Consider the following 23,410-nt stretch of genomic DNA (forward strand, 5'->3'; position numbering starts at 1 on the left):
ACAATGTGGGACGGATGGGCACTCTCCTCCCTTGGCTTTACTGCCTCTGAAAACTCCCAAGAGGGTTAGCTATGAGTGAGTTCCAACTCAATGGCACGGGACAACAGCAGCACCTCCAACAGAGAAAGACAGCCAGTTTCCCCTCCTCAAGGTTTCCAGCCTCAGAAACCCAGTGGGAGGTGGCTGTGAGTCAGAACCCTCTAAAGGCAATGAGTGTTAGGGGATGGTTGGTTGGTTCAGGTTTTTGGTTTTTCTTGTTTAGTTTGTTTTCAAATTCTAAGAATTGAGCTTTGGGGAAACTGAGGAAATGGCCCCAGATCTCCTTAGCTAAGGTGGGATGGGAATGGGTTTCAGATTGGACAGCCTGGCTTCAGAAGCCTCAGTGGCTTAGTCATTATGTGTTATACTTCCAGAAGATAATACGGATATATGATCGGGAACCTGGAAAAGCCCTAATATAAACAGAGGTCCTTGTGCCATGTGTTAGGTGCCTGGGAGTTGGTTCCCACTCACAGGGCTTCATGACTGACAGAAGGAAGCGTTGCACCATCCCACCAGAATTGCTCCCTGCTGCCACCATTGTATCAGTCTATCACATTGAGGCCCTGACCCTCCACTCTACCAAGCATGATGTCTCAGGAATGCAAATCTCACAGTAATTGTATGACTTAAATATTATATTCAAAAAAATTCACAGCCAACCTTCCCTTGGGTTTCTGAGGCTGTAAATCACACAGGAGGAGATTGTCTCTCTCCCATGGAGCTGTGGGTGGGTTTGAACTGCCAGAGAGGCACTGCATGGCAATGAGTTAACAGCACAACTCCTTACAAACTATGCCACTAGAGTCCTCATTATGTACAGGAGAAAACTGACCTTTGGAGACATTAAGGAATTTGACCATGGTCATAAAGCAGATATGTGAAATGACACTTTTAGGCCTACAATTTAGCTTTGCCACTTTCTCACACATAGCTTCTCACTTAATTTGCACAAGACTTTGTGGAGAGCATGAAACTCCCTTTTGCCAAAAAGAAAACCAAGAGGCACAGTGTTGAAATAGGGTTTCCAAGCTCCCCAGGAAGAGAGAACAAAGTCAGGGCCCATCCCCAGGGACTGTCCTCCAAGTTCCATGCTCCTAGCACTACCTCCAAGCCTTGAAACAAGAGTGGCCCACGCACAGACTCTGTTCTTGCCACTCCCTCATCTGACTGCCAGTGATAAACTGCCATCAATTTGAAAAATGCTAACTACAGGGAAGAGCAAGACAGAAATTTGGGGTTCCCAGGAAAGAAGGCATTCACTGGAAGAATCACAAATTGGGCCCTAAAAGAGGTTTTGTTGCCCCCCACCATTGTCTCCCATAAACCTTCCCCTTTGCCGCTTCTATCTGCCTCCTTAAGGTTATGTCTGCAGAGAGTGTGTGCAGGTTCTTAACTGATAAAATGTGCCTGCGTTTAATAGATACAAACCTGACTGATCGTCCTTTTCAGAAAAGAGATGTTCACGGAACAAAAGTACCATTCACAAGTGCAGGATGGCGTTTATGTCTCAGACAGAAAGGAAAGGAAGAGAGAACAGATGGAGGTGGGAGAAGAGGGGGCAGCAGGGAGGTGGGAGGGAGAAGGACTGGGAACTGCAAGGGTGGATTCTCCAGGCTGTGGCGTCCAAGCCACGGCCCAGAGAGGGCAGGATCTGGCTAAGACCACAAAGCAGGAGAGTGGCTGAATTTGGACAAAGAGCCCAAGTCTCCCAACCCCGTAAGAGGCTCATCCGGCCTCCACAAACTGCCCTCAGCTACAACTTTAATTATTTGAGTTTCTGAAACATAGAGTTAAAGATCTGCCAGTGTCAAATCTCGTGAGCCCTGTTTACTTTTTCTTCTGACTCTACCTAATGAGACATGTCATTAGACAAAGTAATATAAATTAATAAAATAACCATTAAAAGAGGAGAAAGAGAAACATAGAGTCAGAAATTTAAAAGGTTTTCAAAATAGTCCTCTTGGGGAATCTGGATTTGGAGTTAAAATTCGGTGCTGATAAGGGAAGGAATTGTTGACTGATGCCATTTCAACTCATAGCAGCCCCATGTGACCAAGTAAAACTGTTCCATGAGGTTTACTAGGCTGTAGGCTTTACAGGAAGGAGCACTGGTGGCCTAGTGGCAAGAAGCTGCATGACAATCCCAAAGGTACACGGTTTGAATCCACCAGCTGCTCCACTGGATGGGTAATCTCCTCCTGTGCAATTAACTGCCTCTGAAACCCCACCAACAGATCAGTTCTGATTCAATGACACCCAACAACAGCAGGCTTTACAGGAATAAATGTCCAGACCTTTCTTCAGAGCCACTGGTTGGATTCAAACTGCCAACTTTTCCATTAGCAGCAGAACACTTAACTGTTAAGCTTTGATGGAAGTAGTAATGAATCTCATTATAAGACAGTGCTAATAAAAATATTAGAGGCACTATCTTTGAATTACCAGGAAAAGTTGGAATTCTTATTCCTGTCAGAAAGATAAGGAAGCCAAAGCTCAAAGAAGTTGTCAAAACCAAACTCACTGTAGATTCTAACCCATCAGGTTTCTGAGACTGTAAATCTTTACAGGAGGAGATGGCCCATCTCTTTCCTATGGAGTAGCTGATGGATTCAAACCACTGATCTTTCAGTCAGTACCCAAAATAAGGCTCTACACTGCCAGGGCTTCCTCAAAGAAGTTAAGGCATGTCCAAGCTCAGACAGCAAGTAGGAAGAGCAGGACTTGAACCCTAGCCTGCCTGCTGTAATACACTGTTGTAGGGGGCAGGTAAAGTGACTCTGCAACCAACAGCCGGGATGACAATTCTAACCTCGCCCCTATTGAGCTGTGTGACCTTGGGCAATTTCCTGGATCTCTCTGAACTTGTATATAATAGAGTAACTGTGAGGATTAAATGACTTAATAATTTAAAGCATTAATAATAAAAGCCACAGTAAGTGCTGACCATTATTTGGGGGTCAGATTGCATTTCCTGTTGGAAGCTGTCAACTCTACACACCTGGAACATATGCTCAGGTAGAAAGAAGGTTGTAGGCACCGGTGTGTGTATGTGCTTCTGAGTATTTAGTCTATGAGAGAATTCCTCCCTCTCCAGAATGGTTGCTTTAAGATCTTTCCTTTAGGACTAGATAGTAGAGGCTGAAGGATGGAGGTTTTGAGATCAGACAAGGGTGGGGAACGTCTGTTGTCTGGTGCCTTTAGAACTACAGAGCAGCCTGCACCTACTGACCAGATGGATCCCAAGTGTCTGTGACTTCCAAGGCCCCCATTCAATACAAACTTACTACCATGAACCAGACTTGGTGCCACAGATAGAGTGCCTGACCTCATGAAGCTCACAGACTTGCAAAGAATATGGATCAGTGACAAATGTGATATTTTTATCAACAGGCCATTTCTGTGTGGCAGGTTGGGGATGGGGAAGATGTCAGGGGTGGCTGTCAGAGAAGTGATGCGTTAGAAAGTGGGTCCAGCATTATGAGGATCCTGAAGTTTGAAAATGTCAGCTGGATAAATAGTATGGTGGTCAAACCAAAAAATTCATTGCCAGCAAGTCAGGCTGACTCTCCAGTGGGTTTCTAAGGCTATAAATCGCACGAGGGGAGATGGCTTTTCTCCTGTGATATGGTGATAGAGGAGGATGAGAATCTGGGCTGGTGAACAGCATAAGCCATCTTTTATCGTGTATGTATTATGCATCAGGGATTTTTCCTAAACACCATTCATTACCTCATTAAATCCACCTAACAACCCAATTGTAGGCACAATTAGTGTCTTTGTCATATATACACACACACACACACACACACACACACACACACACACTGAGACTCCAAGGCATAAAATAACATGCCTGAAGTCATGTCAGTTGTCATGAGTAACCTTTAGTGAAGCCAGCATTTGAACTCAGGTTTCCTGAGTCTGCAACCTGTACATGTAACTGTTAGGCTACAAGTAGGAAAGAGTGCATAGTGCTCAAGGCTGAGGAATAAGTGTTGTAGGGCTGGGTAGAACATGAACAGAAAAAAAATGGAGGGATAAGAAGGTCTGGAGGCGTCAAGGGCCTGATCCCCAAAGGCCTCACAGATTGATAACAAGTTTGGATGGCTTTCTGAGAACAATGGGAAGATGTGAAGGGTCAAAACCCTTCAATCAAGTAACTGATGAGAACTGTAATTCAGAAATGGCACGAGGGCTGTTACGTGGAAGGCAGACTGCTTTGAAGAGTTAGGGTCACTGGGCGTGGGAACCAGAGAGGCGGCTACAGCAATCATCCAATCTTCATTCTTCTGAGAAAAGAACGCCCAGGCTAAGGCAGGGTCACCAAGGATGGTAAGATTCGAGAGATTTAGGACGGAGAGGCAGTGGCCTTGGGAGACACCTGCTTCTTGTCTGCAGCCACAGGCAGTGCATTCCTTTCTGTGGTGTGAGGATGGGCGAACTCTTGCTTCTGGCTAACTCAAATTCCACGTAAAACCAAAAGCCTCTCATTCTCCTACAGCACACACACACAAAATATTTCAATGCAGCTTTCCATTTCCTGCTGTTTCTTGTAAGTCTGTGCCCTCATTGCAGTTATCTTCAGATGCCACTATCAACCTCAGAGAGCGGAGGTGACCTGCCCAAGTTCACACAGCTGTCAGAACCAGACTCGAACGCCAACTCTAATCGGCCCCCTGGTACACCACAGAATGTCAGTGCTCCAGAGAGCCTCAGAAATCATCTTTGCATTTTAACATGGAGAAAACAAAACCCCCCAAAAAATGACTTATTCAAGGTCACACAACCAGCAAAGGCTTAGACTAGACCCAAGGGCTTGGCTCCCACAAAGGTTGGAATCAAGACAAGTGGGCCATGAAAGTGAGGAGGACCAGACTGACCCCCAGTGGTGATGATCCAACTTCCTCTTCCCCTTGACTGAATGAGAGAGACATGAAACTCTGGTGAATGGTCAGCCTACCTGGACCGTGCCACCCCCAGCCCCAACCCAAACACACAATGCCTTGTTACCCCTCCATTTCTAACCCTGCATGGCAACTAAGCTGTCTTGGGTCAATGGTGCCACCTGGTGGCTGGTGCTGAGAAGTGTCTGACCTCCTTGATTCCCACCTCTATTTCTAGGGGCCACCTTCTGCTTCCTCTTAGGGCTCTGTTAGCTTCTTCACAGGAGGCAATCTCTTTCTCACGCATAATGATCTCTCTAGTCCTTTTATCCTTCTCTCAATTCTTCTCAAATAACCTCAGGACATTCATTCTTTTTTTTTTCCCTCTCCCCTCAACCTATGATACACCACTGTCAGAAAAAAAACGGAGGGAGTGAAGGATGGGAAAATGGATAATGTCCCAATGGTATAGCACAATGACCCAAAGAATGCTGTTGTTAATTGACATTAAGCTTATTGTGATTCATGGTGACTTCATATGGGACTAATAAAAATTAGCCACAGTCAACACCCAGGAATCAGGTGTTTTTTCCTGATTTGCACCAGCAATCAGGAAATCAAAAGATGAGTTACATTGGGAAAATCTGCTGTCAAGAACCTCTCCAGAATGCTAAAGAGCAACAATGTCAGTCTAAAGACTACGGTGAACAGAATCTAGGCCATGGTTTTCTAAGTTGCTTGCTATGCATCTGGGTGCTTGCTATGCATCTATCACTAAAGATCATAGAAGAATAAATGTCTTTGAGTTGTGGTGCTGGAGAAGATACTGAACATACCATGGGCTGCCAAGAGAATAAATGGTTCTGTCCTGGAGAGGAGGAAACCAGTTTGCTCCTTGGAAGCAAGTATTTTAAAGCTCCATCTCATATACTTTGGGCACGTTTCAGGAGGGACCAGAATAAGAGAAGGACATCATGCTTGAAAGAGTAGAAGGTTATGCAAAAGAGAAAGACCCTGGATGAGATGGACTGACAGTGACTGTGGCCATGGGGTCAGATGTGTCAGAGACAGCAAGGTTGGCTCAGAATAGGAAAAAGTTCAGAGCCATTGTTTATAGGGTCGCTGTGAGTTGTGGTCAACTCAACAGTATAACAACAAGGAGAATGAAAACTGGAAATTTCAAAGTGAAATTAGGCACACACACATATAACCAGTCACTGGTATTTTAGAAATACCCAGAAGTCTCTAAGGAATTAAAGTCTCTTCCTCCTCAACTGCCTTTCAGCCCTGATTTTCCTCAACCACTAGGCATCAAGATAAATACCAAACCCACTTCCCATTTCATTGTATTGTGTTTTTGTGTTTCTGTTAATTCTTAATACCATTTGTGTGCTCTCCCCCCACTTAAAAAGATCTGTCCAAGGTGAGGAGGCTTCCAGGGGTCTGCAGATTAATGCAGAGCTGAAGTCTGAAGTGGGGTGACAGCTGCTGGTACCCAGCAGGACACCTCCAGGTTTACACTCTGATGGACACTGCTGGAAAGGAAAGAGCTGTGGGGGCTGTGCCTTACTGTGGGAACACAAGGCCAAGGCGAGAAGCCAGAAGCATCATATACCCCTGTGAACTAGAGGAGGATTCCAAAGTCCATTGTGTCCTGTCACCCCTTCTGGAGCTCAAAGAGAGCTATGGCTCCCATTTGCCTTCAGGAGCTAAAAAAGGGGGAAACTGAGGGCACTTGTAACTGAAACCACGTAGCAAACATACTCGGAGCTTGCCGCCTAAAACAGAGTTTCTCAAATTGGGAAGAGGGGCCTCCTAGATCCTTTCAAGGGATCCATCTGTAAGGTCAAAACTATTTTCATAGTAATACGAGAATGAGGCAGTGGTTAAGGACTTGGATGTTAACTGACTCATTACAGCAGCACTGAGGTGGCGGGGGGAGCCTGGAGCTCTGTTGCCTGTGTGGTCGCCGCAGATCAAACTATCTCAACAACACCTAATAACAACATATTAAAAATGGGAAAATGAAGGGCCAGAGAGAAGATATTTCCCCAAAGTTAACAAGTCAGGACAGAACCCAGAGCTCTTGGCTCACTCCTCCCAGGACTTCTGTCCTTGCCCCATAAACTAGCAAGTGTTTGAGGTCCATGAATCCCTGTACTTCTCTAGATCTACAGTCAATGATTAAATTCTAAAGTCAGAGAAAAAGATGGTGATGTTCTCTGCTCTATGGGGCAGCAGGGCATGTTAGATGGAGAAGCCAAGTCCATTCTACCCTTGGATTCCAGACTTCCTTGGCAAAGAACCTGCCTGCAGAGAATGAGACCCTTTACTTCTTCTGCTGTCCCCTTAGCTGACTCATCATTCCTGTTCTGATTGGCCCCAGACCTAAGATAAAAAGTCTAATCTGACTCTCTGCCCTTAAATCTTCACACTGTGCCACCCTGGCCCCTCCCACATTGCATCCCCAAGGAACAGCTCCAAGTACACAGCTCCATGGGTAAAGGGGTTGAGGGGGGTGGGAGGGGGCCTAGCCACACAGGTGTTCAAACAGAGGTGGGGGTTCTATACTATCAGCTCTTGCACAGGTTCTCAGTCACTGAATCAAAATGAAACTCAGCGACCCAAGGGGCCATGAGGAACCGAAACCTGACCCCTTCACCCAAGGGACAGACTCTGGGTATAGGGAAAGACCCAAGGGGCTCCTCCAATTGGCCACCTGGCCACAGACCCCATGTTCTACCAATGAGGTCTTTGGCAATTGCCTTCCTGGGACTTGGCAGAGGTAGCCAATATTTCGCAAACAAGGAAGATGGATGAGAAGGCCAGTAAGACTAAAAGGTAGAAAACCAGGTCTCCCTTTACCACCATCCACCCCCTGCATGACCAAAGCTTACACCCCTCTGTATGGACCAGCCATCCTATATGGAAAATTACTCTTCGTTTTCTTCATAAGCTTCTGTACTGTCAAAAAGTATCCTACAATGAATGAATGAAAATCCAAAATCTCTGTAAATGTTCATTAAAATTAATAAAATAAAAATTTTTTTAAAAAGTGTCCTTGTTAGCCCTCCCCTAGGTATCTGCCTCTCCAATTCCACCCCACCTCATCCCACCCACCTGTGAACCCGTCTGCTCACTTTCTTGACCACACTCCCTCATATATATACACACCACACACACAAACATACACACTTCCCCCACACATACCACATATGCACATACCACACACATTACACGTAAACACAGAGTCCTCAACTGACTGTGAAGGGCCAGTGGTCCCAAATGGAACATCTCTCCCTGTGGGGAATGAGATGATTCTGGAAAATCATGCCAGCTCAACAGACCAGGCTCATAGACAGTGGTCTAGGTAGAGGACTCTGCATTGATCATGACCCAGAAGCAGAAAAGCTCAGAGAATACAGAAGAGCTGGAAGCACAGAAGGGATGTGGCAAAGAATTGGAGGTCAGGGCAAATTCCCAAGAGCCAAGGTAAACCCTGATGGTCAGTGGGTCAGCCTTCTAATGGGGTTACAGGTTGATAGAGTCTAGGATGCTGCTGGCTTATAATGATAAGGGTGTAAGATAAATCTAGGAGAATGGGGGATAAAAAGGGAGAGGAAAATTTTATATTTATCACATCAAAAGGCAATGGGGGGAATCTATATGCAACTAAAAGTTCAAAATTTATCTTAAGCAAAAATGAGGGCCGGGAAGCTAGAGTGCTGGGAACAGAACAACCAGAACAAAGAGTATGTTGTCACCATGTGGGGAAATGTAACTAATGTCACTGAACAATTTATATAGATGTTGTCAAATGAGGATCTAATTTACTGTGTAAACTTTCACCAAAACCTCAATAAAGTATTACTTTAAAGAAAATGCAGTAGAACACAGAAGATGTTCTGAGGAACTCTTTCTTTCCCTCTTGATTTTCTGGGCTATTCTTGTGTAAGCCAGTCAGATCCCTTCTCTTCTCAGAGCCTTGGTTTTCTAAGGTCCTTCCAGCTCTAACAACAGAGCCTTTGAGATCCAGGCAGGTGACCTAGGCAGATGACCTCAACACCTTGGACATCTAGCCCTCCCAAGACCAGGTGTCCTACCTCTGCCTCATCTACCTCTCTGTGCACCTCTGTTGAGTAGGTAGCTGAGGCTTGACCCCTTTATTCCCCCATGGTGTGTGCTCATGAGAGAACTGGTCTAGAAAGAAAAGGAAAAGGAGTGGCCTTTGGCTGTACAGCCAACACCTGGGGGCACTGTTGTTCAGTCTTGATGCCCATCGGCTCTCCTGGCTTCCAGTTACTGGGTGCCCTGGGTAGACTGTTAACAAACAGGAAATCAGTGGTGGCCAGATGAGCTAGTTTCAGCTGTCAAACAGAACTGTGGCTGAAGCCAGCTTGTCCTCGATCCCCTGACTGTTTCCTGGAGTCCCAGGGACCTCACACACTCCGTGACCATTAATGAAATATTTCCTATGACCAGTCTCAAGGGAGCTCTGGTGGCTTTGTCTGCAAGTAGTTAACGCTGCTAACTCTAAGGGTATGTTCTCAGCAGTGGTTGGAAGCCACCAGTAGCTCCACGGGAAAAAGATAGACAATCTCCTCCAGCGCGAATCACAGCCTCAGAAACTCACTGAAGGTACAGTCTGTCCTGACTTGACAATATGCATGACCAGGCTCAGGGGCTCAACCCTTCGTGGCCATAGTTTCCTTTTCCCCTCACACAGCAAGCCTTGTGCTGCCCTTGTCTTCCAGATGGCACGATGGAGGCTCAGGGAAATTAAGTAACTTGCCAAAGACACCATAGCAAGTTCTCACACCCAGTCCTCCCTGGTCTCCGAGCCTGCCTCCTTGCTTCAACACCTTGTTGCCTTACTTTGAGTTCTTCAGAGACCTGCAGAATCAAGGGCTGCCATAACTCCTATTCAGGAGTTCTGAGACAGAGGAGAAAGCCCTGCTTTCCCAGACATCCCATTCCTTCTGCCAAGTCTAGGAGAGACCACCACACATTTACTGCAGCCTCAGGCCCTAATGTGTTGCTATGAGTCAATATCAACCCAGCAGTACTGAGTTTGGTTTTGGGGGGTGAGGGGGTTTAGCCTAGAGTCCAGGCTTGGAGCACAGGATTCTAATTATCAGGAAAGAGAAGGAAGCGAGGAGAAAAAGACTAGCCCTGCCCATGGTCAGAGAAGCCCCAAAACCCCTTCCCTTTCCACAATGGCTCTATGGAGGTCTGTTGGACAGGGTAGAGCTGGGACTGTCAGATTAAGAGAAGAAGAAAAGGAAGATGGTGAGATGGAGAGAGAGAGGGAGCACAAATAAATTCAAAGAAGGAACAGAAAAGTGAACACATGTGTGAGAGAGAAACAAGTAAACATGAGAAGAAAGTGAGAGCCGGACCCAGAGTCAGAAGCAGGAACATAAACACAGCCAGATAACACAAGTTGAGCTGTTTCCCCAAATAAATACACTGGGATAAACACAGACAGAGAGGAGGCAGGCACCCCAGAAAGAGGGAGAAACTCAGTCACAAGTGCTCCTTGTTAAGTGTCCCCAAGCCTCTGCCCAGGAGTCTTCTTGGATTGGCATCTTTTGAAAATGACAGGCTACCTCGGGGTCCTGGGCATCCTTCCTTCACCCTCCTCAGACAGAGGGCAATCAAAGGCCCAGAAGGCAGGAAAGTCTGCCTGCAATACTTCCTTACTGCCCGGAAAGAAGCTTCTAGCCCCTGAAGTCCACATTGGCGCTGGACTGGATGGCTTTCTGAGTCCGTGAAAAGGATTCTCACTCGGCTGACCTCTGTGTGTTCAGGGCCTTTCAAACTCAGGATGAGGGGTGGGGGTAGGATAGTGAGGAGAAAGGGAGGCTAAGGGGACCTGAATGGGGGCCCTGAGAGGCAGGCGGAAGGAGGCCCCACCAGAGATCAAAGGCCCAGGAAGGAACAGAGGGTCTGGGGCTGCCCTTTCATCCATGGCTTCTATTCACAGCCTTGCTTGCTCTGCCAAGTCCAGCCCACCACCACCTCCTCTATGCCTTCCCTGAGGGAGGTGCCACGCAGGGCTCTGTCCCCCAACCCAGCAGGATTCCTGAGGCCACAGCATTCTCCATCAAAGCTTTCAGTTTGTAGCAACCAAGAGAGAAGGCTGCACCCTACAACCAAGCAGCACCCTAGCCTGGCACTTAGGATCTGACAATAAGCCTCTTAAGCATCTCCATACATCAAGTCCTGTGCCCAGGGCTGGGGAGAGAACTAATGAGATGGGACCCCTACCTAATCGAGCCCACTTGGAAGGCAGATTTGGAGTGGAACAACAGGAGGGGAAAACAAGTGGGTAGAACCAACTCGCAGACACCTGCAGTCACAGAGCACTTGCTAGCCAATCTGTGAGAGGCCTCAATGGCCACTGTGTCCAGCCCAGAAGGCCTACTTGGACAGCTCTGCCCCTCATTTGTAAAGTCCCTGCTTTCCCATACCTCCTGTGACGAGCTGCTTTCCCAGCTTCACTGTTATCAGAAAGCTCTTCCTTGCAGTGAGCTATAATCTATCTCCCCATGGTTTGGCTAAGGAGTTCTGATGGCCAAGAGGTAAGGAATTGTGCTGCCAACCCAAAGGCAAGTGGATTGGATCCACCAGCAGCTCTGTGCAAGAAAGATGGACCATCTCCTTCCATGCAATGAACGGCCTCTGAAAACCCACTAGAAAGTCAGCTATGAGTCTGTCTCAACTCAACAGTATAGAACAACAACAACAACATGGTTTCCCTTAACAAGCCCTGGTTCTACATTCAAACACAGACCACTCAGACTTGATCTGCTGCTTAAATCACAGATTTGGAGATAGTGACCATACTTCTTGGATGGTGTGGGAGGCCAGCGTGCAGGGAAGTTTCCCAGGACTTCTAGACGGAAAGTGCCCTTGTAAACCACTGATCTAACAGGGCTCTGACTTTTCTTTGTTTTGCCATAGAGCTTTCTATGGAAGCTCAAAACACCCAATAGGAGTACCTTGCTTAAGGAAACCAGAGATGCTCCACTCATGTGCCCCACTAATGATGGACCTTCTCAAGACGTGCGGCTGGTCCATCAAAAAGCACCTCATCTCTGAGCACCTCCTCCTGCCAAACACTTGCACAAGATCTCCTATAGCCGATTAAGGAGCCACCGGGCACAGACAGACATTGACGAGCACTTGAAATGTAGCATGTGGTCCAAGGAGCTAATTTTTTACTTAAATTTAAAGTACAAAACCAAAACAGCAAAACTTTTTTCCAACAAATACTTCATTGCTTTAACTATCCCAACTAAGTGCCATAAGCATCTAAAATACACGCCAGATTTTAAAGATTTAACACAAAAAAGAAAAGAAAACATGACGTCAATATTTTTTTTTCTCTACTGATGATTGAAATTATAATACTTGGACATACCGGGGTAAATAAAACTTATACGATTAACATCACCTCTTCCTGTCTGGTTTTTGTTTGGTTTGGTCTTTTTAAATGAGGCTACAGTGTTTTTAACACCTTATGTGGCTCGTATTTTATTTCTACTGGGCAGCAGTGGGCTAGTCTCGCCCATATCGACCATCATATCTGAACCTGAACACTCAGCACAGTGCATGTGTACCGAGCCTCAAAGACACAGCTCCTCACTGCTTTCAGACTAAAAGTTCGGAGAACTCACTGCTCCCAGAGGAAAAGCTCAAAGGCCCAATAGCAGTCCTACCCTTCTGACTCTTCACCTCCTTCCCTCGCTCTCCGCTCTCCCCGGCTGTCTCAGCCTTAGCACAGTCCCTTTTTCTTTGAATGCTTTCTTATCCCTCCACCTAGCCCTCCAGTGCTACTTCCTATGAGGACCCTTCCAAGATCCTTTCAGTCAAAATCCACCTCTCCCTGCCCTGATCTCCCCATCCCAGTACCATCACCATTACAGCATCATGACACACACTGTCCTTTGGAAGGGCATTGGATGGAATAGCCTTGAACTCTAGAGGACAGGCCCTATGTCACTGCCTACTCCCTCTCTCCCTGAGTCTTGAGCCAGAAAATGGCACCAATAAATTCCCACAAAGCAAGGCCCAAATCCAAGTCGGAGATGACTAAGAATCAACTGTGCAAGCAATTCGGCTTCACAGAGCCTGAGTCACTCATGAGAGGTGGGGATGGGAATCCTCAGCCCTCTTCCTCAGGGGCCCTCCAATGCCTCCACCACCACCCCATTCCCTCCTGCAGAGTCCCTCCCCTGTGGCCATCCAGTCGTCTGCTTTATCCCCCCTTTCTCTTGGGCAGAAGGGGCTGAGGAAAACGGTTCACCCCTAGTGTGTCCAGAGTGTGTTCTAGTGCATACAATCGGAGCTCTGTAGCTACAACAGGATGGATGGTCCTCAAGTGCCTGGCAATCCCATGCTTCCTTGGCCTGATCCCAGGGTCTGTTTCTTCCTTTCTCTGCTCTTCTCAGCCTTCTGACCTCTCAGTCTCACTTCACTTTATTCTAAGCAACATCTGCCCTGCTGACCCTTCTGCATGAAATCTTTTCACACTCCCACTCCAGGCTCCACCCAGACCAGGCATTCCTATTCCACAGCCTCTCCCGAAGGCCTGAGGGGCCTGCTGCTGGCCTGAAGCCTTAGGATTCTTATGTTCCTCTCAGCCTCAGTCTACATCCCTTTGTAGCTTTATCTGTATCACGGAATTCCCTGGTGCCTCAGTTTTCTTCTCTTTAAAATGAGAACAACAATCTCTGCCTCCTTACCTCACTCCTGAGGAAATATAGGGGTCCAGAAGCAGCTGTGGCATCCACTTCCTGAACAACATGCCTCAGGAAACTCTTAAGAACTTTGATAAATGTCAGTCTCTATGAGTCATTGTTCATCTCAAGGCAATCATCATCAACAACAACAGGGCGATATAAACAGAGTGGGAAAAGGTAAAAGAGCCCTCTTGGCACCATGATTAAGCACTCAGCTGCTAACCAGAAGGTCAACGGTTTGAACCTACCAGTTGCTTCACAGGAAAAGGATATAGCAGTCAGCTTCCATAAAGAATCTACTTGGGTTTTAAGGAAAGTGCAGTCGGGGGTGCTACATAACACTCCCTTAAAATTTTGCTTTTCTCCCCTCTGCTCAACCACATTCACTCTGGGGGGACTCAAGGAAGGATCGAGTAACAAGAGAGTCACATGCTCGGCCCTTTACTCTTTCCAACTCTGTAAGCTCCAGGGTCATCAAAATATTCTCACCCACAGATCATACAACAGGGGTCAGGGCCCCACAGTAAATCTTAGAGCTGGAAGGACCTGAAAGATCATCCAATCACATATCTTCTTGGTAAATGGCCAGGCTCTTCTTGGTTGTTCCTGATGACGGAGCACTCACTACTTCTCAGCGTGGCTTCTTTTTACTCCTAGACCACTCTCCTATTTGTACCGCTCCTCCACTGAACTAAAATCTCATCTGCACCTACTGCAAACTGGTCTTTGATGCCACCCACCCACTCTTGTTCCTCTCTCCCTTGAGGTCAGCCCTCTGAATTCGAGCAGGCAACAATCCAGTCCTGCTAATTCTTCTCTTCTTGGTATGGAGTCATCTATAGACCTGTGAAGTGCTCTCCAAGTGCTGTGCTAACCAGATCCCCCAGACAAGTTACACCCATCTGGACACATCCCGGTTTGTCACTGTCTTTCTCTGAAAGGTCAATTCCCAAAGGGTCAGTGTCCTCCAAGTGTTAACTGAGCCGCTCTAAGTAGTCAGGACTGACATCACCTGTGTTCTGACTACTTTACATCTTCTAAAATGGCTGAGGGGAGAGGAATGCTTAGAGAGTACAAGCCAAGTCTCACTCCAAAAAACACTATAAAACATCCCCTAAGTTGAGACCTGCTCTGTTGGTGGTAAACATCATACTAGATTTCCTTTCTCTCCATATCGCTGCCTGGATCCCTCAGGTTCTGTAGAAACCCCACAACCAGTCCCCTTCTCACTTCCCACCCCCTCCTCGACAGATACAGCCAACCCCCATCATGGGCACATCTGCTTCCAGTTCAGGTGACAATAGGAGAAAAGATGACACCATCAATGCCATAAACCAACAAAGATCGCAGGCCTGCTGGCTCCTGCAGCGACACAGCACAGCAACCCACTGAGCTAAAGACTCTGACATCTGCTCAGGAGCGTCAGGAGCGGGAGGGGAAGGAGGTGAGGAAGGTTCCCCACACTGAGAATCCTCCCAACAGAAGCCATGTGCCCAGCTACTGTGCTGCCCAGAATACACAGACCACAGGCCAATCCACCGCAGGCTGACTCAATTTTCTAGTTACAGATCTTAAGTACTTAGGCATGTGTTCCTAAGAACACACATCCCTTACACGGAGCCGGAGAAAGGGAATCACGTCAAGGAACAGAATAATTGAATCAAGATTTCTGTCACGCTGCTCTCAGGCCCTGGACCACGGCTTTTTTCTTTTCCTGAGGAAGGTTTTACAGACTCCCAGGGGGTCATTTCTCCTCTCAAACCCATTAATGTTTGCTTGCCGGAAGCCTCGTTCAGAGGAAAGGCCTGTGTGTTAAGGTTGACTGTGGCCAGGGTGGAGAAAAGGGGTTCCCTGAGGACCAGGAGCCCACACAAAGCGGCTGAGAAAAGCCCTTCCAGCAAGACTGTCACCTTTGTATTCCCAAAGAAGCCCCTACACTCCGTCCTTTACATTCAAGGGCAGGAGGTAGATGGTTATTTACTTCTTAAGTTCTCCACCACATACCCACCCACCCACCCACCTCTCCGCACGGAAGGCTTCTCCACTGAGAAGGAAGCACATACCCTCAAAAGGTGACCCATTAAAACCCAGTGACTGACCCCTCAGCGCTCTCCACCCATGTGTGGTTTCACCACTTGAGAGGTGATTCTTAGTCAGACTTCCCTACAAAAAGAACCCTGTGTCAAGATGATGCCCTGTCCCCACACTCCCTCACCCCTGGACATAACATCTACATCCCTGCTGCACCCAAGCAGCTCTCGAGGAGATTCCAACTCCATGGCAGGCTCTGTGTTCAGAGTAGAATTGGGCTCCAGTGGCTTTCAGTGGCTAACTTTTTGGAAGTAGCTTACTTATCCTTTGTTTTGAGGGGTCTCTGGGTGGATATGAACCATCAAACTTTCCATTAGCACAGTAACTGTTTACAACACCCAGGGACCCTGTATGTAGTGTCTATAAAGGACTCCACATCCGGAAAAATCCCAGATAGAAAGCCCAGCAAGGACTTCACGGTCCCAGCCCTGCAGAGGGCTCACCCAGACCCTCAGTGGGCATCTCTGCCTCTGCCCCTGAGCTGCACACCCTTATGGGCCCTGACGGGCACACAGTGAGGCGAGGGTCCTTACCTTCGTCTCTCTTGCGCTTGTTGGTGTCTGCGCTGGGGGACGTGATGCCCAGGATGCCGCTGATGGAGTACGAGGAGCCGGCCGAGTCCGTGCTCACCGATGACACCTGCGTTACGGAGCCGGTGGACACTGCGCAAAGGGAGAGGGGCGGTCAGGACCCAGCCGGCCGGTCGCACTCTGGAAGCGACAGCAGACAGAGAGCAGGCCCTGGGGTGCAGCATTTCTCTTCATGGAGAGCTGCAGGTGGGTTTGTGCAGGTTCTTGGCGTAGTGGGCATCTGGGAGGGGCATCAGTGCCAAAGGGAACAAAGGGCCCTCCCTGTCTGTCCAGGGATGCGGGAAGCAAGAGAATGGAGATGAGGAAAAAGGGAGGACCAGCTGGTGCAAAAGGTCTCAACATCAACAAACTCGACTCATTGCCTCATAAGTCATAACTCACTCATTGCTGAGCCGCCAGTGGGCTCACAGAGGCTGTAAATCTGCTGGGACGAGACTGCCCATCACACTCCCTGAGGATTATGCCACAAGAGCTCTCATGTTGTTCTGGTTGCATGCCCTTGAGATGGAACCAACTCATAGGAGATCTTGCAGCAGATTTTCAGAGACAGTTTTAATCCCATTGGAGGAGACTGTCCATCTTTCTGCCAGGAGATTTGAACCTCATGCCTTCTGGTTGGCAGCACAACTCCTTGCCACTAAGCCACCAGAGCTCCCCAAAGAGCTCTCCTAAGGCACTGTGGATTTACACATTTGTGAACTTCGATACCTGCCCAACTAAGTAATCTCCACATGATAGCAAGCTGCCTCTTGCCTTTTCTTCTTCTGGTTTACCTGGATATTAACTTTTAATACTCATTGTGACAATAAGACCCAACATTTTCTATGCACTTACTCTGTGTCAAACATTGAAATGTTGTCTCATTTAATCCTGAGAACAATCATGTGGACTAGTTAATGTTATTTTCTCACAGGAAAGGTAAGGAAATCAAGATCTAGAGGAGGTAAAGGACTTGCTCAAGGTCACAGCTGTTAAGGGCAGAGTAGAATTCAGAGTTTGAGCAATTAACTCCCATAGTAATCTCCTCACTAATTAATTATTAACACCAATGATGTGCATTACATTAATGCAGTGCTTTCCATTTGCTGTTTGCAACAACCAGGGTGCTATTATTAACCCTATTTATCAAATGAGGAAACTGAGGCTTCATGAGGTGACATGATTTGCTAAAAGTCATATAGTTAAAGAAGCCACCGCACCCAGGGCTTCCACCAACTTAAGTCTAGATTTCCCAGCCTAGAACTGTGGACAGAAGTTGACGGCTGGGCGTTAACAAGGACACGTCTCACTGTTTGGATAAGAACGGGACGGAGTGGGGGGAAGGAAACTTGGGCGGAATGGGGGGAAGGAAACTTTGGTGCAAGTTTCATATTAACTGTTGTCCCCAGAATTCAAAGACAGGACCAGTCAGTGATTAGTGTCCTCTTCAAGTGCACAGCTAAATTTCCACTTCTGGGCTATGGAAATTCTTTCTTGGTTCATTAAAACCTACAGCCCAAGCTCAAGCACATTTCCTTGGGCTAGAACTAGTTGGAGACAGGAGGAATGGCCTTTGACTCTAAAGTGTAGGAAAAGACGAGTATTTGACTAGTATATATATGACTGCATAGTACTGACTGCATGGGAAGATGTTTGCTGCTTTCTTTAGAACAGTCAGTTCCTACAGCCCAAGAGGGAGTAGAGTCTTTCCTCTCACATTTGAGTTTGATTTTAGATCTTCCTGAGGAGGCCCAGAAGCAGAAATCGTTAACTTCTCCTTTCCTTCAACAGAAGAAGCTCCTCAAAATAGATTTATGCAAATCTCATGACTTTTCTGTATTAAGCAAGGAGCAGAAAACAGAGGAAGGACGCTCACAGGTCACTTGGTACTTTGAACAACAACAACCACATATAATCAAGCTTCATTTTGTTGCTGACAGAGGCAATAACATTTCTTTGGGTGGTTTGTGATGGCATTTAAGTACAAAAGACTTTGCTTTCAGATTTGGCCCTACCACTTACAGGCCTTGGGCTAGTTATCTGATTCCTCTAAATTTCCATTTTCTCAATTATCAAAAGATTTGTAATCTATAAGGTGTCATACAATGATAAAATTTTTATTAAAAAGTTCAGGACAAAACAAAGAATTCTGCCAACCTACAAGTACAATTTTGCCTCTAAACGAGCTAAAAGAATATTTCTTTGTCCTCTTCATTGTAAAGATTATATATTATTTGTCAATTCAAGACTTTCCACAAGCATGATTTAGTGGCACTAATTATACTATTGACATTGGGTGTCTTCAAGTCTACTAGGACTCATAGCAACTCTGCGAACAACGCACAGAAAACTTGGCCTAACCTATGCTGTCCCCATGGTCTCTGGCACGCTTCAGTCTATTGCTGCAGTAACTGTACAAATGCTTAATCACATTAAGAATATCATCATAATTACACCGAGGTTAATGCATATTGCTATATTACCATCAAAGTCACAAAGTTCTACAGTGATATTTACATTGGGAGCTCTGGGGCCATAGTCTGCAGAGTGATGTGTTTCTAAACCAAAGGCAGAGCCTCTCTGGTAACTTAAATCCACCAGCGACTCTGCAGGAGAAAGATGGGCAATCTCCTCTCTTTTGATTTACAGCCTCATACAACTCACCAGAGAGTCAAGTTATGAGTTGTTTCAACTCAATGTCAATGATGATGATGATGATGATGATGATGATGATGATGAAGGCTATGACTTCAAACAGCCCTAGCCACAGGTGAAATCTCAGCCATAGACATTCCCCCAGGAAACCTTCCCTAACTACCACCACTGAGGTCACTGGGGAAAAGCTGATTATTTCCACCCTTCTGCTTCCACAGCACCTTGTACCACCTTCTTGGCCTTGACCTCAAGGTACTGCAAAATCTCTTTATTACCTTCCCCCATTTTGTCCTGCTTCCATTGTAGCATTAATCTCCATGTCTATCATCTATATGTTGGGAAAAATTTGTTGGTAGATTCACAGGTCTACCATCTGTATATCTGAAGGAAATATGATGGTCAATACACACACCTATCATCTGCATACTAAGAGAAAATGAAAGCAAACACCTTTTTAATAGATTGCTAATGAGTCGTACTCAACTCAACGGTACCTAACAATAACAACAACAATGAAAAATCATTTCATAGCAGGGATGTGTCAAGTCTTACCTTTATTCAAAGAGACAGTTGTGGAGAACCAAAGGTAGAAGAGGCTTTGGAGGGTACCTGGTCTGTGCCTTTCGGTCCACAACAGGGAAACTGAGGCTCAGGGAAACTGAGGCTCAAAGAAGTTTACCAGGTAAGTTAATGGCAGGACTGGAAACTACAAACCAACTATTCCTGTGTCCCATCTCTATCAGGAGTTTTTGGTTAAAGAAGGAGTAATGAAGGTATGAGAATACAACACAATCAGAAATGCAAATGAGCGGAATTGACAGAGATTGTGGCAACCAGGTCTATCACAGGCTTGCTGATTGGTCAATTTCTTTTTTTTTAATTTTATTATTTTTTTGTGCATGTACCATCAAATCAGATCTGACTGATACAGGAGGCGATTGTCCCTCCTTCTCCAGCAGAGCATCTGGTGGATTTGAACCGCGCACATCTGGGATTGCAGTTGATCACTCAATTTCTAATCATAGAATAACTTTCCCCCAGCTAACCAGAGACACTTCCTGAATGCCAAGTGAGAAATAATGCACCTTGCAGAGACATGTGTCATTTTCATTTCACAAACTCTGAAAGGAAGGGAAGGGACATTTCTGGATTCTTGAGTAGTATGAAGTATCACTCTCTCCCTTATAAGGCAAAGTCACTCTCAGACTTGGCTCTTGAGCATCAAAACTCCACTGCAGCCCTTGACAGTTCACGAGATCAAAGCAAGAGCGAAAGAGAAAGTAAGTTTGGGAAGTTTTGCCACATCTTCACTCAAGACTGCAAGTGCACAAAGAATTGTGGAAGGGCTGGTTGATAGAAGAAAAAAAAACACATTCAAAACTACTTACTGACTAATGATGCAGAAAATGTTATGAATAAGTATCCCTTTCTTGATTTATTACTTTAATTATCTGACATTCTATAGACCCCCATTAGTGGATTTTTTTTTTTGGCTTAGATTTCAATTTTCTGTCTCATGGTGAAAGCTATTTATCATAATAATCAGTAAAATTCAAAACCTTTTAGCAGTATTTATAAAATTCATTTACCAGGTTCAGCCCTTGGAGAATGACAAAGAAGGCGCATTAGTACGTGTGCCGAAGTGTTTTATGCAGAATTATCTGTCCATAAGAATGATTAAAAGTTCTTTATAATATTTGGAACCCATTAGATTTTTAAATTTTTTTTTTAAGTTCGTCTTACCTATGCTGTGACTGGAAGCAGGAACCGGCTGGTTGGGAGGTTGTTGTACTTTTGTCCGGATGATCCTATAGACAATTGGGGAGGAAAAAAACAAATGGCTATTTACCAATAGACAATTCCAAAGAGAAGAAGAAAGTTCATTGACATTCCAGGGAGGAGAAGACATCTCAACCAGCTATGTAAGGACAGTTATGCAGCCAGCTACGTAAGGACAACCCATACCCAAAATGGAACATGAATGGAGCTAGGCAGATGTGGGGAGAGATTATGAATACATGTTAGGAGTTATGTGTTAGGAAAATTATAGGTGAATTCTAACTCAGCCCCAATTCAGCCCCTACTTCCCTAGGTACTTTCGGATACCTTGAACTCACTCTCAGGGCCTCAAGCGTCTCATCTGTAGGAAAAGGATGATGCACTACATCATTGGACACCCCTTTCTCAGATGTCTTCTAGCTCCATAAAAGACTCACTGGGTAACTTTAGGGAGTCCTTTCCCTTCCCTGGACCTGAGCTCTCATTTGTGGAATAGAGAGGTTATACCTGGTGGCCTCTCTGCCTATGACTATCTGGCTTCTCTGCCAAAGACAGCCCTAAGGAAGTTAACGCCCTTGTACATTCACAAAGACTGTCAAGGGGAGGGGTCCAGGTGCTACTCTGAAATTAGGAATGGTTCTAGTGTTAACATGATAGATCTGACTTGATTTTACCGACAAGTCTAGCTTGCATAAAACCTCATCAAAATATCCACATGGAGGTAAGATATGTCCTAGCTCCAGGTTTAATAGAAATTAATATATTAAATTTAAATTTAATATAAATGTGACTTTGGACACTCTCAAAACGTTCTGCTAACTTGGCTTAAGTATTGGATTTTCTTTTGCATCTTCTGCAGAACTTTGGGTTCCCAGAAGCCTACTTTGTAGACTTCTAGCTGGATCATGCATAAGACTCCAAAGGACACCAGGCCAGTGTATCTGAGAGCACTAAAAGAGGGGTCAGGTCAAAAATTGCTTTGGGGTATACTAGAAAGTTCCTTTCCTGGCAGTTCTGGAGAAAAGTGAATAGTAATAAAATGTTGAGCTTGTCTGGGAAAAGTTCTATCCCAGTCTTAAATTACTCGTTGAAAGAATATTTATTCGTTTTTCCTACATATGAAAGTCCCCTGTGATCATTGTAGACAATTTGGACAACATATCCAGAGTTGTTAGCTGTGTGCTAAACTTCAGATTGTACATTTTTTATTCAAATGCAGCAGCGATTCCACTAGAAGGATGAGCAATCTCCTCTTGGTACAATGTGCAGGTTCAGAAACCCAGTGGAGAGTTGCTATGAGTATGAACTATCTCAATAGTAGTGAGTTCTGAGTTTGAGTAAAAGCATAAAGACGACATCCCAAATCTCCTTTTGGTATACTTCCTGTGTGCCAACAGTCCTGCACGTATTTAGAAATATCTTTTTTTTTCTCTCTTAAAGGAGCTCTAATGACTTAGTGGTAAGGAATTGTGTTATTGGCACAGAGGCAAGCCATTCGAATCCACCAGCTGCTCCTCGGGAGAGAAATGGACAATCTCCTCCTGAGAATTTACTGCCTCTGAAAATCCATCCAAGGATCAGCTATGAGTACGTTTCAATCCAACATCAAGTTGGCTCCAGTTCTTAGTGACCGTAGGTATAACAAATGAAGTACCGCCCTGTCTCACGCCATGCTCATAAGCACTGCTGTGCTTAAGCTCGTTGTTATTGCCACTGTGTCAATCAATCTCATTAAAGTTCTTCCTCTTTTTTGCTTTACCAACCATGATATCTTTCTCCTAATAACACACCCAAAGTATGTTAGAAAAAGTTGTTTGTCTGTTATGACAGATAATGAGAAAGAGAGATGATAAAACATATTACAACTACTTTTCATTAGAGTCCAGCCTATAGTATTAATTTTTCTAAGCATTGTCTGGCCACTAAATTTGTATATAAACAAATCAAAGGAAAATATATTTCCCTATGTTTCTTTTAAAATATTTGTAAACATTATCCATTACTAAAAGTCCCTGAGGAATAGCTGTATCACAGTATTTAAACCGCCTTCAGAACCCTAGAGTTTGAACCTCAAACTTATAATCAACTGGTTACCTGACTTGGGTAAATGACTTAACTTCTCTGTGCCTCAGTTTCTTCAGTTAAAAGGACCAAACACTTGACTTAGCTTCAGGATTGGTAGTTCAAACCTGGACAGCAATACTTCAGGAAAAGATAGGAGTGATGATCTGCTCCTGAATGATCACATATTTTACTCTGGTCCACATGAGGTCACCATAAATTAGAATAGACTCAGTGCTTAACAACAAGTATTCTAAGGAGGATGAAATTAATTAAATAGTTAAAATAGTGCTCAAGAAATGTTAGCTGCTTTTATGATCAGTTGTTGTTATTGTTGTTATATGCCATCAAGTCAGATCAGACCCATAGCTGACCTTCCAGTGGGCTTTGCTAGGGAGTAAATCACAGAGGAGTTGATTACCCATCCTTACCCTGTACCTTGGGACTGGCAGTGCAGCTCCTTACCACATAGCCACAGAGCTCCCTTTATTATCAGTAGTATCTTTATAAAGATTAACAACCAACTTCAATCCTAAAAGGCTAATATTGTTCATGTTTACCTTAAAAAAAAATTCTGGGACTC

General features: G+C 45.4%; 1 protein-coding gene across 10 annotated transcripts in view; it reads right to left on the minus strand.

Annotated features, from left to right (window-relative positions):
- Window positions 1–23,410, minus strand: part of PAX5 (paired box 5) — a 198,148-nt gene that overhangs the window by 149,777 nt on the left and 24,961 nt on the right. For 8 of the 10 annotated variants that reach the window (XM_006886846.1, XM_006886853.1, XM_006886850.1 and 5 more), the window contains 2 exons: window positions 20,731–20,795; window positions 16,297–16,425 (listed from right to left, as the gene is read on the minus strand). In XM_006886846.1, the coding sequence (XP_006886908.1) occupies window positions 16,297–16,425; window positions 20,731–20,795 (194 nt within the window). The remainder of the gene's footprint in view (window positions 1–16,296; window positions 16,426–20,730; window positions 20,796–23,410) is intronic. The other 2 variants (XM_006886854.1, XM_006886851.1) reach the window with 1 other exon arrangement.

Source organism: Elephantulus edwardii, unplaced genomic scaffold, assembly GCF_000299155.1.
Source record: "Elephantulus edwardii isolate Elephantulus edwardi_28Jun2011 unplaced genomic scaffold, EleEdw1.0 scaffold00052, whole genome shotgun sequence".
NCBI lineage: Eukaryota > Metazoa > Chordata > Mammalia > Macroscelidea > Macroscelididae > Elephantulus > Elephantulus edwardii.